Source organism: Falco cherrug, chromosome 5 (assembly GCF_023634085.1).
Source record: "Falco cherrug isolate bFalChe1 chromosome 5, bFalChe1.pri, whole genome shotgun sequence".
Classification (NCBI taxonomy): Eukaryota; Metazoa; Chordata; class Aves; order Falconiformes; family Falconidae; genus Falco; species Falco cherrug.
Genome location: NC_073701.1, coordinates 90982239 through 90999270, shown reverse-complemented (window position 1 = coordinate 90999270; position 17032 = coordinate 90982239). Strand labels below are relative to the sequence as shown.

Below are 17032 nucleotides of genomic sequence, written 5' to 3'. Positions count from 1 at the left end.
CCCATGTCAACATAAACAGCCTTCTCCTGAAATTAAAAAGGAACTTGTGATTTCTCTGGTTCTCTGAGGAGGTTTACTTAGCCTTTGTTGATACTGTAATTGCTTCTCAGCATTTATCCAATTCTGACCACTTTTCTGCAATCTAGAATATTGATGCCAAGAGGAAGCTGGCACTTTGCCTCCCTAGAGGCAAGTTACAGAAATAATGTAGATATTAGATATAGATGGAACAGACTTGGATAGCCCTTGTTCATGAAGTATTTTAAACAATACTGAAGTCTCTTACTGACAGTGCTTTCTCCTCAGTGGAGTCAAAGCAATCATATATCTTGATTACTGTACCATTTGGACCATTCTGTTCTTCCAGTTTGGAGACTGTTTTTTCTAGGAATATTTTTGAGAAAACCTATTTTTATTTTTATTATCTTGGAGAAAATAAGCTAAAGCAATGCTTCCCTGATGAGACAGGGATAAGACCTGCAAAGGACATACAGGTTAATGAATTTGGCATGTTTTCTTCATGTAATCACAGCACAGGCAGAATCATTTTCTTCCCATGCATTGGCTTTTCCTCTAAATGAATTTCAGTTCTATTCTCAATTGGGGTAATAGGTATGAGAAATTGCTGATTGAAAATTTGGATGTAAACTCTTGGCAAAATGAATACAATCCACAATTATATCTGCTCTTTAAATTAGTGAGACATTTGCATTCTTGGAAACCACTACTGAAAATCGGAAAATATTCATTGTTGCAGAACTGGTAACATCAGTTTAAAAAAGTTTCCAATGGGTAAAGTGAAAGGAAAGTTTGCCTGATTATATATAAGCAATAGGGGTATTTCCAGAGAATTTTTTTTTCTTGTTTTTTATCTGTGAAAACTTCCTTTGACAACATTTCCTTCTCCCAGGGTTACCTTGGCACAGATCTTACTAGATGTAAAGGTTATTCAGAAGTTCAGTAACCTTCAACACTTTTGTAGGTGATTTCATGGCTTCCATTTCACTGTATTTTCTCATGTGTTCTGATTTAACTTCATTCTTTGTGTAATATAGTTCAGCAGTCTACTCCAGAACGAGTTGTGAAAATAGGCTTGTTGGTTTGGATTCATCCTACTCTAAGTAGGAACCAAAGCTAGGAGCATAATTGCTCAAGGATTCATTTAGATTAAATGGAGACAGGCAAACATCTCCAGAAAAAGATTTTTAGGGGTTTTTTTCTGTTTTTCTTCTACAAGACATCTTATTTGGAAAAAAAATGTTGAATTGTGTTAAATTTTAACTTCTATGTGAGCTAAAATATTGAACTTGCATTTTTCTGTTCTTCCTTATTTGCTACTGCCTAATGGGGTTTTTTTGGGTGGGTTTTTTTGTTGCTTTGTGGTCTGATATTTGTGTGTGTGTGTGTAGCAAATACCTTTTAAGTAACAAGAAAATGTAGTTTCAAGCTTGACTTCATTTCTACTTTGGTCTGATGATTCTGACTTCATTGAGAACAAAACCAGGCTTCTACCTTTATTGTTCAAGGCTGCAACCCAAAACAGTATTATTTTTAACCTTCTGCTGAAAAATAAGGACTGACACCAGAGAAGAATTTGTGAGAAAAAAGTGTTCAAATATCTTTATTTCCATTGTTCAGAAAAGGGTTGTAGTGGAGTTTCAGGTAAAAATTGCTTTATGGTCATTAGCTGCAACTAGTTCAAGACTGTAGAAAATAGTTTATAGTGCTCCTTCAGTGCAAGTGATTTGTACTTATACAAGTGTTTAAAAGACCTGACTATAGTCACTGGACCTTTGTCATCAGTCCTGTGATGGAGGCTACCAATTACTGCGTAGTGGGTTCTGTACTGGAAAAATGGATCTGTAAGGAGAGTGATGCCTGTGGGATTATGTTACTTGGTCTTTCAAAAACAGCTTAGGTCAACAAACTTCTTTGATTCAATTTTTTATTAGATTTTGTGTATTTTTTAAAAAAGGGATGCATATGTAAGATATTTATCTATAAATAATCTGAAACAGAATTAAAGAAGAAAACCTGAAAGTTTTTTTTTTTTTCCTTTTTCCCCTTTTATTTCCCCTCTCTATTTTTCCAGTAGGGTCCTCCTTTGTTTTCACTTTAATTCTCTCATCTCTTGAAGGAAGCATAATTTAGGGTGATTACGCATTAGATTAACTAGGATAGCCAGACCATCCACGTTTAATGAAGACCTGCTTTTATCCAATTTTACTGCTAAGGATTGCCAAGTGATTTGCTGGAGGTCAAGTTGTTAAGTGTTGCCTTCCATTTTAGAACCACCTTATTTATTAGCTCACTGCTGTAACAACTAGACCATATTGTTGCCAGTCTGCTTAGGCATACCGAAAACTGAGGGAAAACATATTACTATTTGATTGTCCTCATTACTAATTTCAACAGCACAACAGACTACAAAATTGGTTCACTTAATTTAAGAATATGTTAAATTCTGAAAATGACCTAACTTTTTTTTTCCCTGCAGTCTGTGTTTTGTACACACAAGCCATTGGAAACAAGGAATGGAGAGAGGTAAGATACTTATTCATAGATGTATAAAGGTTTTGAGTATGCTTAAGGCTAGTCATTTTCTGTAGCGAAGAGGGTGTGTCATAGCCTTTTAAATGCCATCCTGAACAATGGGAACCCTATGTAGCAGTGAACACTTAAAACCTAGTCACATTAATTTCAATTTCCTTGTCTGTATTGCACATTTCCACCAAAAGTAAAAACAAAAGTAGAGAGAATACATGACTTTCCTGTTTTACAGTCTCCCTGAGATAAATGAAATCAAACTTAGCTATCAATCTGGAGAAGGTTTGTGGCTATAAAGAGAAGAAGACAAACAGCACAAGATCTATGGAAGGATTTGGCTATGGTGATGGTCAGTGTCATCAAAACTAGTCTGTAGTTGTGGTGGAGATCTACTTTTCCTATGTAGTTTGGGAGAAGTTAGGTGCTGCTGAGTAGAGTATACACCAGGCAAGAAGGAAGCGAGTGTATTATACATAGGTTGGATTATGTCTTCTTAACCCATCAGTGTGAACAGTGGAGTGGTATGTCTTAAGAAACTAAATCAAGTACCTCTACACTGAGTATCTACAACAGATCAACATTTGTAGCTGGGAACTCTCTCCCTGTACTTGGTTATCTAATTTTTCTCCTTTATTCTTTGAAAGAGTTGACAGTGTTGGGGGAAGGGTGGTCATCTTTCTACCGATAAATGCACTATTTAGCTGCCTTACAGAGAGGATTGATGGAACTGTTTTTCAGTGTAGGTGCTCTGCTCTGTGGCCATTCATTCTAAGAACAGAACCATTAGAGGAATGAACTATCTTATAATTTTTCCCTGTAAAAGAGAGGAGGTCTGATGTTCTTGTTTTCAGAATGGATATTTTATGTGACTACTACTGTGTAAAAATTTCAGTGGAGGGGCCAGGAGCACAGGAACCAGACCTCTTCCCTTATATTTGGTGTCCTTGCCAGCTGGCTGGAGAAATGTGTTTTCTGCTTTCCTGAAACATGGTGGATGTGGGTTTTATACTTGTCGAGATGAGAGAATTTGTCTCCTGCTTGGAGAAAAGCTCATATAACTGGATGATGCGTGAAACATTGTACCTATTTCATTTGTAGTTTTCAGTTAAATTGCTGTGCTCTGTTCTGAGCTTTGTACTAGATGTCCTCTCAGTATACCTAGTGGATCACATCCCTCTGATGATTTGTGTGAAGAAATGTCAGTTTGGGGACCCTACATGGGAGTTCACCGATCTTAAATTGGCAGAAGCAATATATACATATGCAGAGTTCTAAACATCTGGGTAGCTAACTGAAAGCAGAGGAGTCTTCAGGCATTCAGTTGACTTAGGTGGCTTGGTGTGGTTTGGTAGTCAGGCCTAGATCATCACTAAAGCATTTGGGTCCTTTTCTGATCTAAAGTTAAGAGGATTTTGTCAGAAATTCTGGCTTTTATTGTTGTTTAAGGTTCATAAGTAATTTTGTGGAATTTTCATACTTCTCTGGTCTAACTGTTGAAATAAATATTAGCCATTTTTAATATCATACTTGTCCTGATGGTAAAATTGTAATATCATCACCTTACTTAGAAAATGTTCTGTGTGCATGTTTTGAGGTGATTTAGGAGATTGTTGATGGAAAGATTGCATCTGCTCTCAATTTTAACAGAGCCAAGTTTGTAATGGTTGAAGTGCATCACCACCGTATAGCTTTGTATTGTCTTCTGCCATTTTATCTCCTTGACCAAAGCAAAACCACCTGAATAGGGCAGTGTGCAACATTATTTCTTGTATTGTATCTTTGTTTTGGTTAGAGTATCTTGGTTAGGTGATGCACTTTGGCATGTGCTTATAGGATCATATGCCAGTTTGGGAACTGCAGGGGTTAAAACAGACTTTTGACATAGCAGTTTCTAGAAAATCTTACAGCTTTTTTTCTTTTAAGACATAATTATCTTGACTGTCAGGATAAGGTCCAGGTATAGGTATTTACAACTCAGTTGACTCTTTAAACTATTTATAGTTAATGGAAAAATACAACTTCCTGAGGGCAGTTCATCAGACCTAATTTAGGTGTCTGCATTAGATCAGATGAATCATTCTTTAGAAATGCCTCCAAGTGATGATCAAAAGCCTACACTTGACTGTCAGACGTAAAGTTCAGTGAGTGGAATCCCATTCCTAGTAGCTGTTATGACAATCAAAATTCAGAGGCTGGCATGATAGAGGGGCTGAGTCAGGATTGCATTTTATGTGTTGTGGTGTGTTATATTTATACCAGTGGTAAACAATAAGGTGGTAGGTAGAAGGTTAGTTGATATATACATTAGATGGGTAATCTCATATCTTTATTTTTGTGCTTTTTCTGCCTGCAGTGGTGAATGCACTAATAGTGGGTTTTTCAATAAAATTCTGTGTCCATTTTGTTGCATTTCAACACTTACTTAATATTTTACTAGCTTGTAGAGATGGAATTCACCTGGAACTGTTTGGAGAAGACAAAAATGAGACAAATAATAAACCCCTGATGATATATGTAGACAGCAAAGAATGTTGTTCAGTCATGGCAATACTTTCTTTTTGTTCCATATCCTTATAAGCATAGTTCTCTTCCTTCATTTGCCTAATTACTTTCTTTTGAACACTGCAGAAAATGCTTGGGGATCGTAAACACAGTAAATAATTTCATAATCTCCGTAATTTCCCTAGAACTATTGTAGTAGTGTGCTTTCCCCCCCCCCCCCCCCTAAATTAAGCTATTCAGATGTATTCAATACAATAGTTACCCATTCATTCGATGAAGGGTACATGTTTTCTGGGCATTGACTCCCGTTTGCCTGTGGTGCAGATTCCCATGTTTTTACTCAGTTATTCTTGTCCACCAAATCATCAGCAAAGAATTAAAATATTTTATTCTCAATTCAGAAGGGTGGGTTTTTTCAAAACATTTTCCCTGCTTTCATTTACAGTGTGATCATCAGGTATTTCAGTTAATATAATAGGCAACAAATGCATCATCAGAATCTGAACTTTGGTTTTAAAATATTTACTTCTCCTTACTTTGTGAGGACACATTTGAAATATGGGTAACTATAATTTGGTTTTATCTACAGAAACCTTAAATAATATGTTTTAAGAATCTTAATTTCTTCATCTCAAAGAGGGTGCTAATTCTGAAAACGAGAGGGAACACTTCAAAGGTGGATCTTAAATAAATAATAGACGTTATGAAATACTCAACCAACTGCAGTTTTACTGACATTAGTCACCATCAGTAAGTGTTGAGGAACTGCTTATGGAGTGAAGCTCTGAGCCACTGGTCTATCTACTGTAAGGATGCATTGGATGCAAATAAATTTGTGTACCCGCCTGGGAGTCTGTTCTCTTACTGGTCCTCATCATGCTGATTTCCAGTTTCAGGAGCTGCCAAATGTTATTTTATATCCTCAGTAATTCCATTGTGTCTAAAATTGTTCATGGCTTCCTGTTCTTCAGGCCTTCCTGTTCATGAATTCTGTTCACTCTTTTTATTGGTTTTTTTTGTAAATCTGGAGTAAATATGCTGGAGACAAGAAAAAGTATCTTTTTTGACTGAGTCATCAAACAGAGAGAAAACAGGCAAAGTTGCAGTGGAATTCCAAGACAGCAAAGGTGACCAGTTTGTAGGGAAATTAAAAAATGCTGTCATGATCTTTGCCTAGTCCCTATACTGTGGTTCATCCACAGTAAAACTTCTCCTTTTATGTGCTCTCATTGCTTATTCAGCCATCCTAACTCTGTGTTGTCGGCTGTTACTTTTTTTCCTCATGTAAATATAGTGTTTCAGTCATCCATATGGAACTTCATCTGCTGTATTATTGTCTGATCACTCAGTATGAATAATGTTCTGCCAAGTCCTCATAGTTGCCTTTTATATATTTATACTGTTTAATTCTGTAAAAATCTATTTGTTTTGTAACTTTTTTCAGTCCTTGCTTCCTATCATTTAGGTATGTATGGTACTGCATGGGGTGCATCCATGGATATCCAAGTCCATAGGAAATCTTTTAAAGGAAGTCACGTTTCCTTTCAAAGGAAACAGTTAATGGAGAAAAGCCAAAGCACAGAAAAATGAGGAAACCTTTCTGAGTTTTATATACTTATGATTGTATAACCATCAGTTTAAAAAGGGTTATATAGAAATCACCATTACGTGTACATTCGGTATATAGATTTCATCTGAGTGTTTGCGTGCACATTAGAGAAACGTTGTGTTTTTTTCTGATAATAGCATTATTCTTTCTTTGGGACAAGCACACTGCAGAACGTTTTATGACTATGCTTTTTCTAGAGTGGGGTTGGCAGCTGTGAATTTTTTGTTTGTTTCCTTGTAGTTTCTGTAATTCTGCTTATATGAGACTATTATTCATCATTGTAACAGGCTCATTCTATTCATACTGCATTTCTTTCTCCACAATTCAAGTTTCTTATTTGTTCTGTTCACAGGTAGTGAAGCTAGATTATAATCCTCTTCTCAGAGTTTGTCTTTTGTTGTGTTTATATACCATTTTGTACGGTGAGCTTCTAACGGAGAGTGTTACCTGGAGCTTCCTAAACAATTTTCCAAAGCCATTAAGATCAGAGCCAAGAACCTAGTAACAGTTTAAGCCATTTTTTAGTTCTTTAGTTTCCTAGAATTGTGACAGAATACTAGGTTCTTTTCAAGATGTTTAAATGACAAAAGACTAGAGATAAAAATACTGAATTATTAGAAGATTAAATTACATATGCTACACTGAAAAAATAAAGCTCAAATTATTTTCCTAATGAAAGACTGAATTAAGGATAATTGTAATCAGCTATAAATATCAGTGCTAAGAACATAAATTTCGTAATAGAAAACATGTCTGTCTCAACAGAGATATAGAAGAATCCAAAAGACAGAAAAGGAAGTGAAATAAAAATCAGGCAGAAAACAATAACTTATTTTTCAGAATGGGGGGAATTACTTTTTGGAACAACTTCATTGTAATTGTGATAAAACACTGCAAATTTAAAAAAGAAAAACACAAAAAGAGAGCTCACTAGATGTTATTCTCAAGTTCACTCGTGGCCATAAAGTTGAAGCAAGAATTAATTTAGAGAATTAATATAGAAAGTGTTTAGCAGAGGGTTGGGTTAGACCCTCATCGTTAAATAGTTGCTTTGTGTTGTTGATACTGGACTTACCGAACTTGCTAGTCTTTTATAACTCTGAATTTAAAATTCAGGTTACAATTTTCCGTTAACCTTATAGCCCCTTTTAGCTGGATCACTAGATTGCGATGCTATACAATTTCAAATAGCTAAATACATTTTTAAAATCCCCTTCTACCAGGAGAGCTTGCATTATGAGGCAACAAAGACTGTCCATCTCAGGAAATCCAGAAACGGGATTCTGTTCTTTATTTTCTTTCTTGAACATTTATTTTCTTTTACAGGGTTAAATTGATTCTGTTACATGCTGAATGACATTTCTCAAGGTATTTGCTTGTTGGCCATGTTAAGATTTCAGCTTTACACAACTGTTAGTGGGGGAAACCAGGCCATGTGGAGAACTAATTAATTAGCAGTTATGTTATTAGCCATAAGTGACTGGATTATAGAAATAACCTGTTCTGCTTAAAAAAGGCAATAGGTAATTGGGAAAACAGATTTAAAGAGACGATGCTTTGTTCAGCTGAAAAGTGTAGACTGGTGATTTTTAGAGGCTAGCATTTTAATGTCATCTATAAGATAAATTTTAATAGTAATTTTTCAGTTAAGTAATTAGTTTTTAATTTAATCTGAAGGAATAATTTGTTTAGCCCTTGGGGGGAAAAAGTAAACAGACCATAAAACTGAAGCCTCAATTAAAAAAAAGTAATTTGAAATAATTTAAAGTTAGCAGTGCCACTGAATTCAGTCTCTTGAGTTTTGTAACAATTTCGGTATAACTGATAGGAGATTAAGGTAGCAGTGTAATTGCTGTTCTGTTGGACCTTCTCTGGTCTCAGTGTGATTTCATCATAATCATTTTGCGTATTTATTGCGTATCATAGGGAAACACTCTTCCAGAATGAGTGATTAAGGAATGGGTCGCCCAGAGAGCTGTGCGGTCTCTGTGCTTGGACGTACTCAAAACCTGAATGGACAAACCTTATCTAGCTGATACTGCTTTGAGCAGGAAGGTGGAACTGGACAAACTCAAGAAGTCCCTTCCAACCTCAAGTATTCTATGATTCTTATCTGTTTTTCTTAGCCATTAATCTTCTTTTCCTCTGAGTGGCTTTTCCAAAGTCAAGTGTATCCTCCTGTTGTGCAAACTGCCTTTACTATTTCAAGAAGGATCATACTGTCAGAAAATGATCTGTTTATGAAGGTGTCAAGACAGAGGTATTAGTGCCCCTAAATGGACTCTTTTGACAAGCTGTCCTCTGAGCTCGCTTATTTTGGGTTTGTGCCTCTCAATTTAGATGATGACTTTAGCAGCAGGAAGTCAACTTTCTTAGGCTGCAGCTCCCTGTGTTCTTTGTTTCTCTGTGTCTTCTGTGTATATAGAGGTGGAAGTCATATATGACTGAAGATCCTTTTACTCTCCTTTAAGCTCATCCTAAACTGAGGATTTAAAGAACTTTGGTAACCTTTCTTTTCCTGCCTGGTGGTTAAGGAGTCTCCCAGGACAATATGCTGCTTGAATCTGCACAGGCTGGGAGATATCTTTGTGGATATCTTTGTATTCTGATTTTATTGGATGTAGCATGAGAGACTACCAGGACTTAATACATGTTCTTTGCTTACTTGCTGTGCCAGTTACAATGCAATCATCCTTAGATCTTCTTTTTGAAGACACAGAGTTCTTTGCTTCTGGAGTTAGGCCAGTGCTCATCAGCTTTCAGCACTAAGGGTAAATCTGTTCTTTATGCAGCTGACTCCAGTCTTTGAGAGAATTCGGACAGTTTGCTGTAAGAGCGCAAATGGAAGAAATAGGACACTTGAGGGGGGAAGAATAAATACACAGATGAGAGACATATTCCTGTTCAGAACTGCAAAATGGATGGTCCTTATGACCCCTTTGTTTTCATTTCTCATCCCTGGTCTGATGAACTGCTTTTTACTGGCTTGTGTCGGAGAGTGGCTTCTCATTTTCAGGGCATAACTTCAAACAGTGTTAAATTCTTAGTTACTGCTGCATATTTCATTTTATCAGCCATTCCAGCTTTCATTTTTTCCTGGCTTCAATATTGTTGAATGTTGTAAAGCATGCAGCTGACAGGGGAAGGTTTTATTTATAAATGTTGAGATTTATTTGACCTGGAAACTGGTTGCAGACTTTGAATGTATGTAAAATTTGAATGCTACTATTTAGAGGGGAGGGAAAGGCCCTTTAGCCCAGGCTAGTATTGCGGTCATACATATTTCCATAGAAATGCCAACTTTCTACCGCTGCTGTCATTTTCCATTGTTTAATACTTGGCCATAGTAGTCACTGGTGTTTGTTGAAGAGGGTGTTTTTTACAACACTCTGCCTGTCAAATTTATCCCAACGTTTTAGAGAATGCCTTCAATAACTTCTGAAGGCGCTAACTTTTTTCATCCAAAACAAACAGTAAGCATCAAACTATTTGTTCATGTTCTGGTCTGTTTCCAGGATCATGTGCATCCTCTGCTAGTCCTATCTTAAGAGGCTCAGAGACTATTTCATTTTGAATATCCCGTATCTTCATCACTCTGGAGATTTCTCCGGCCCATGTCTGTATAATGCTTATTCTTTTCTTAGCTATTGCTTTGACTTAGGAAAGCTGAAAAAATACAGTGATTGCTAATGAGAAAACTTGCTTTCTGAACAGTTGGTGCCTTAGGACGTATTCAGAAGCCTTCTTGTAGGGGATATCAAGGTTCCAGTGAGACCAGGAGAATCGTTCCACCTAGGTTTTAAGAAATGATGTAAAGTCTTGGCAAAGGAGTATGCTAATGACACTATATATTAAATATTCTTTGCCTTTTTATTTGGAGATGGCATTGTTCAATGGGAAGATAGTTTTGCTTCTCTGTCTTTTATAGGAAGTGCTGGAATATGGACATCTCTGAATAAGACTGTCCCAACTGAACATCTCACAGCATAGCGAAAGTGAAGGTACCTAACAGGATTCAAGCACACTCTGTAAAGATGCAAGTCACCACTGTGTCACTTCTGAGGATTGTTCCTTTTCCTGAGACTTTATAGAGCTGTGTCTTGAAGATGTGTTAACTTCCGTTGAACATTTTATTGTACCTGAGACCTTTGGGAGGGTAGGTGCGTTTGCCAAGCACTCATCCTCTTAGATACAGGCCCACTTCTCCAGATGACCTCTGTGAATGAATGGTGCTTAGAGTCAGTCCCCTGCAGTTTGAATGTATGTCTGCACAGTCATTCAAAGGAGAAAAAAAAAAAGTTACTGATGCTAATGGAGTTTCTTTGAAGCACACAAATAATGTGGCTGGAGTTCTTTACCATTTTACTTTAGAAAGAATCAAGCAATGAAAGGAAATTGCTTAGTTTTGAGAGGAAGAGACAGTGGAGTATGCTCTGTTCTTTCATACCACACGTTTGTTAGGTATGCAGGGGCTGGGATAGGGAGGTTCCTGTTGGAGGCTGAGGGGTTCTGTGCAGGTTGTAGTGGTTAGATTCACATCTGTGATGTGAAAACAGTTTCAGGAAATACATCTCAAAAGCCTTCAATTACAAGAAGGTTTTTTCTTTCTTTATCCATGTTCATTGCTTTAGTTAAGTCCTGTCAATGCAGAGGTTGGCAGTCTTCGAGTCATTCGAAAGTCTGTACTCACAGATTGCAGTTTTGAGGACTCCTTAATAACAGTCTTTCACCGGACTGTCAAAAAGCTTTTCAGTAAGCTATATTCAGATATGTTTTGATATGCTCAATGTGTAGGACAAAATTAAATGATAATTCAATAATAACTCCTTTTTTGTTTTGTTTTCTGAGTGTCTTGAAAGGACAGCTAAAACAAAAAACAGCTAAAACAAAACCAAAATTGTCACATTATTATTTTATGATCATTTATATCTGTGATGTATATGAACTGAAGTCAACCAAAGTGGTATTTTGTTGTGTGTTTTTTTTTAAATTAAAATATTTTCAGCTTGATGAGAGCTGAGGCTCTTCCTGTAAACACCACGAAAGAACAGGCATTTTGCAGAAAACTCAGAGAGAGGAGAGATGAAGGGAGAGCTGAACTAAGGTGAAATAGGAGCTGGATAATGCAAAAATGATACACTTCTAATGATTGCATTCCCTAATATTTAAACCTATCTGAAATAAGCAATATATGTAAGCTTTTGCTTGATGTTGTAATTTTTTTTGAGGAACTGGTGGATTTTTACGTTACTGAATTTCCTCCCCAAATTCGGATTCTGATCTGGGTGCTGGTGTTTATAAAGTTTAGGTTATACGATACAGGCTGTGCACCACTCTTTATACTGAAGTATGAGGTCTTCTGCCAGTCTGTCTTCATCCACAGATAACTGATCTATTCATGTGAACAGTCATTTTCTTTCATGACATCTGTTTAAAAGATTTTTTTTACAGGCTGTCTTGTATCTCATATATTGCTGGTATTGACAGTCTACTTAATTAGACTTCATTATAGCATGTGGCTTAAACTTACAATTCTCTTTTACAGTTTGGAAGAACAGAAGTAATTGATAATACTTTAAATCCAGATTTTGTAAGAAAATTTATAATGGACTACTTCTTCGAAGAAAGAGAGAATCTGCGGTTTGATTTGTAAGTTAACAATCTTTGACTCTAATATTGCAGCCTCTGTAAACACATTAGGTTTCATCCAGCGTAAAATTAACTTGAGAAGAGGTAGTATCTATTGACATGGATTACGTTAATAAACATGATTAATTTAGCATTGCTACCTCAGAAATAAATATGTAACATATGAATGACTGAGTTTTAAAGAAATTGGCAGGTATTAATATACAGTCAAAGTATAATCTTCTTCACAACCATTACTTTTAGAAGATAGAAAGCTAAGGGTGTCAAAATGTTAAATATGGTGGCAGTATAGCTGATAAAACAGGTATGGGCATAGTGTCCAGAAAAAAATATTGTAGAAGTAGTACAGAGCCAAAACTTTCTTTACTAAAATAAATGCCAGTATTCATCTAAGTATACTAAATTTTAAGATTTTAGAATGAAAGCGGCTGTTCTAGAATTAGAGGGGTTTTGACTTTATTTCAGATGTACACATTTCATTCCACTGGTGAAATTGGTTTGGTTTTCACTTTGTTCTTTGGAAAATAGAATTGAGAGTCCAGTCACTACATCACCTTGCATGTCATTTGTTACATTTCACCTCAATCTTGTTATTTCAGTCTTTGTGATAATCAAGCTTGTCTTGTTTCATTGGTTATCATCCTCCCTTTTTTTTTTTTTCCCCCAGCAATTCTTCCTAATCTTGCCCTATGAGAGAGCACTTGAATAACCCTCACAGATAATTAAGGGAAAGCCATTCACTCAGTTTTGCAGTATAGTATGCATAGTGGCCACAGTTTTTCTTTAAGTGTCCTTTAAGTTGAACAATCCTTTTCCTTTTTTTTTGTTTCCTTTGCAAGATGTACTTTAGCTTAAGTTTTGTCAGTTCTTATTTTGTGTTCCTAAGATTTCTGCCTTCATGTGTATTTCTTTTAGTTTATTTGTTCTGAGAAATATTTAGGGGAATCATCTGTTAAGTTACTTACCAAATAAATATATCAAGAAAGACAATGTAGTCTGCCTTCCTATACTTTCTAATCCTGAAGACTGAGCTCTCCTGATATGTGTTATGGAGTTGTGACAAGTCATACTCAGGTGTTTATAGTAGTGGTAAGTTGTAAATTTATTGCTTCCCAATTTGAAGTTATGCTGCAAGTTTGCCTTGATATAGAAATTGCATTTATTGCATTTCTGTCTTGTAGACAGCAAAACAGATGAAGAAAGACTTCATAATTTGCCTAAAATCTCCTAGCAAGTTCATGGTAAATCCATTTTTAAATCTTCTAGGCTTTAGTGTCAATGTACCATTTACTTATCGAAGTAGTTGCTTTAAAGCAACTCTGACAGTCACTTGCTTTTTCTTTTTTTTTTTTTTTTTTCCCCTCCCCACCCCCACCAGCCCACCCCCCACCCCCCACCCCCGCGTTTCTGGAATGGAAATCAATCTGTACATTAAGCAGGGCATAAAATAAATAGTGCAGTAGTCACATTAGTGGAGATTCTTACTGTAGCAGTAGAGGAAAAAGTATGATGGCTGTTAGATGTCTATTAGCAATGTTAATAAAATCAGGTGCTGATTTTGTTTTAAGTTGCCAGCAGGGTGTACTGAAGTGCTCTTGAATGGCAACATTTCCTGTATTGTGAAAACAAAAGAAAAAAACCCATGTCTTTTTATAGCATGCTATAATGCTTCCTAAGTTAACAAGTGTTGGAGGGATGAGTAAGGAAAAAAGTTCCGTTGTGTTCTATACACAGGTAACAGCTAGCTGTTTCCATCTAGACTAAAACTGTTTCGAGGAATGAGAGGAAATAACTCAATGCCAAGGTAGATTACAGAGTGCTTCTAGATGCCTAGGTACAAATTCTTTCATCTTCACCATGGAAGCCTGGTGCAGACTTCATTTTTTATTTTAGAAGTTGGGTTTAATGTCATTAGATCTGCTGAGTATAACTGTTGCCTGCTATTTAAAATAATTTTACAGAAGAGCTAGTCCCTTTGCAAAATAAAGGATTCTTCTCCAAGTGCAGGTAAAGCATTGCTGAAATAAAGACACAGTTGGGGCTGTGTAGGAATCTTGATTTGATGGCCTCTGGCTCCTCATAGGATGCGTGTATGTTGTGGGGAGGAGGCAGTGCAATAGAAGAGATGAGCAAAAGAAATGAACCAGAAAGAGAAAGCTAGGCTCACTTCTAGGCAAAGAAAGGAAAATCTGTAAAAGGCTTCTGGATAAGTGCTATTTGAATAGGACTTGGAACTGGAAGGGAAAATAGTTTCCTGTTTGATTCTTCATGTAGTCAGAGAAATGGACTCCTGTTTGTTTATTTTCAAAAAGTTGTAAATATCAAACATACTCCGTACTTATCAGAAAGACCTGACTGCTTTCTGCTGCAGTTCTGGATTACCTGGACACAAGTGTATTCTGAACTCAAAGCTGAATAACTGTTTTTAATGTTTGCCTGCAAATGACCATATAGCCATAATCTGTGAATTTATTTTAGAGTCTTATAACAGTGATAGATGAGAAATGAAATATTGTAGAACACAGAGTTAAAAATGTGACTCTTGTATAGCTACTCATGGATTAAAACGCTAAAGGAAAGAATAATCTTTAGAAAACTTTCTGGTTTAAATTCTTCAACAAAATTGTGTACTGCTATTGGCCAAAGTGTTATTTTTCAAAGAAACAAACTCCTGATATGATTCGTACTTTTTGCAACAAAAAGAAAGTGGTGAGTATAGCTCTGATTTTTGGTGTTCTGATAAATGAGCATGAGCCCACTCCTAAATTGTACAGCCCTCAATGTCTCAGGCCCCTTTCTGTTTATATTTGATTTTGCCAGTGAAGTTGTTTTCCTTGTGTAGCTAGTCCTCAGATCAAATTACCAGTTGTGTTTTTCTGTTCAGTTTCACCAGACAGTATGCAGCAATTTTTTTTTTAAATAAACACTCAACCCTCATGTTAGTGATTTTTATAGTCATTCCTTTGTTTACAAATATGTTTCTAAAACTTTGACTGTGCTGCACCATATCCAGCTACGTTATGGTATTCCTGTCCTCCTGACTTGTGATATGGTCCAGAATGACAGAATGGTCAGGGCTGGAAGGGACCTCTGGAGATCATCTAGTCCAACCCCTGCTAAAGCCGGTTCACCCAGAGCAGGCTGCACAGTCACATCTGGGTGGGTTTTGAATGTCTCCAGAGAAGGAGACTCCACAGCCTCTCTGGGTTCCAGTTCCAGTGCTCGGTCACCCTCAAAGTAAAAAATTTTTACCTTATATTCAGGTGGAACTTCCTCTGTTGCATTTTGTGCCCATTGCCCCCTTGTCCTGTCACTGGGCACCACTGAAGAGCCTGGCCCCGTCCTCTTGGCACCTGCCCTTAAGATAGTTGTATGCCTTGATAAGATCCGCTCTCAACCTTCTCCAGGCTAAACAGTCCCAGCTCTCTCAGCCTTCCCTCAGAAGGGAGATGCTCCAGTTCCCTCATCCTCTTTGCAGCCCCACGCTGGCCCCTCTCCAGTAGTTCCCTGTCTCTCTGGAACTGGGGAGCCCAGCACTGGACACAGTGATACGTGATGCATCCCGTCAATCAGTTGTGGCAGCACAGCCACAGGGATAGCATAGCATGCAGTGGGAATGGAAACACACAGGGGAGGCTGAGGTGTGGGCACAGAGGATACTTTTTCAAATTAGTTACTGGTATGGAATCTGAGTGTAGGATTTGTTAAAAATATTACTGTGGATTATTTGATAAAGATGGAAGACTCTGAAAGTATAAAGATTAGAAATCCCCTGAGAAGTTCTTATATTGAGTTCTTTAATCTCTCTTGAATTCACAGAGTAATTTTTTTTTTTTTTAAATCTGACTGAAATATAGCAGAAGGGAAACAACAGCGTTTTCTAACAGGAGGAAGAACAAGATTATGATAAGCTGAAAAAAACAAGTCAAACTCTTGCTAAAAGCAATTTAACTTATTGTCAATTATTTCTACTTAATTAGTCAAATGACTGAAAAATTACCTAAGAAATTAATTTAGAAGTTAGTATGCTAAGATTAATTTTTAATTTTTGTTCTGGTTTTTGGCAGGTTTCATGGTTCAAACAGGAATATCAGAATAATTTCTCTTAGTAGCCTGCACTTTGTTGAAAAATACTTCATTTTAAATAGCTAGTGAACCATAATCCTGTAATCTGTGGTGATTCAATTTGCCTTCCTTACTGGTGAGACTTCCATTCATATATCTGATTGTGTAAATTTCACACACTGAAATAGGTGAAAAAAATTGTCTGGGTTTTGTTTCTTTACTTATCCTTAGATCTGTCATTTGGCAACTCTGATATAACATTCCTTTTTTTTTTTTTTTTTCCCAAGCTACGATGTTGACTCAAAGAGTCCTAACCTGTCAAAACATGTAAGTTTTCCTTGCTATTATACTTTCTTGTGCTGAAATATTTACACTTTTCTAAATATGTGTATTTTCTTTTGACTGTAAGTAATATCAGATACATAGAGACAAGTACAATGATTGTGCTGTGGTTAGTAATATACATAATGCTCATGAATATAATTTTAATGGGACATTCCTCCTGTAAAGGGCATATTTGAGCACACGTGTATACCTTTTCAGGTATGTGATATGCTGCCTTTTGTTGATACTTCTGGGTCCTAAAAATCTTAAAATATTTTGATTGTGTCCCAATTAATATTAGTAGAAACCTTTTATGCTTATGTCATCTTGAAGTGG

General features: G+C 36.5%; 1 protein-coding gene across 5 annotated transcripts in view; it reads left to right on the top strand.

Moving 5' to 3' along the window:
* The window catches only part of CPNE8 (copine 8), a 110296-nt gene that overhangs the window by 15955 nt on the left and 77309 nt on the right, over positions 1 to 17032 (top strand). For 4 of the 5 annotated variants that reach the window (XM_055711318.1, XM_055711319.1, XM_055711321.1 and 1 more), the window contains exons 3-5: positions 2498 to 2544; positions 12204 to 12307; positions 16660 to 16699. In XM_055711318.1, coding sequence (XP_055567293.1) covers positions 2498 to 2544; positions 12204 to 12307; positions 16660 to 16699 — 191 coding nt within the window. Of the gene's footprint in view, positions 1 to 2497; positions 2545 to 10586; positions 10660 to 12203; positions 12308 to 16659; positions 16700 to 17032 lie in introns of those variants that run through there. The other variant, XM_027815414.2, reaches the window with a different exon arrangement.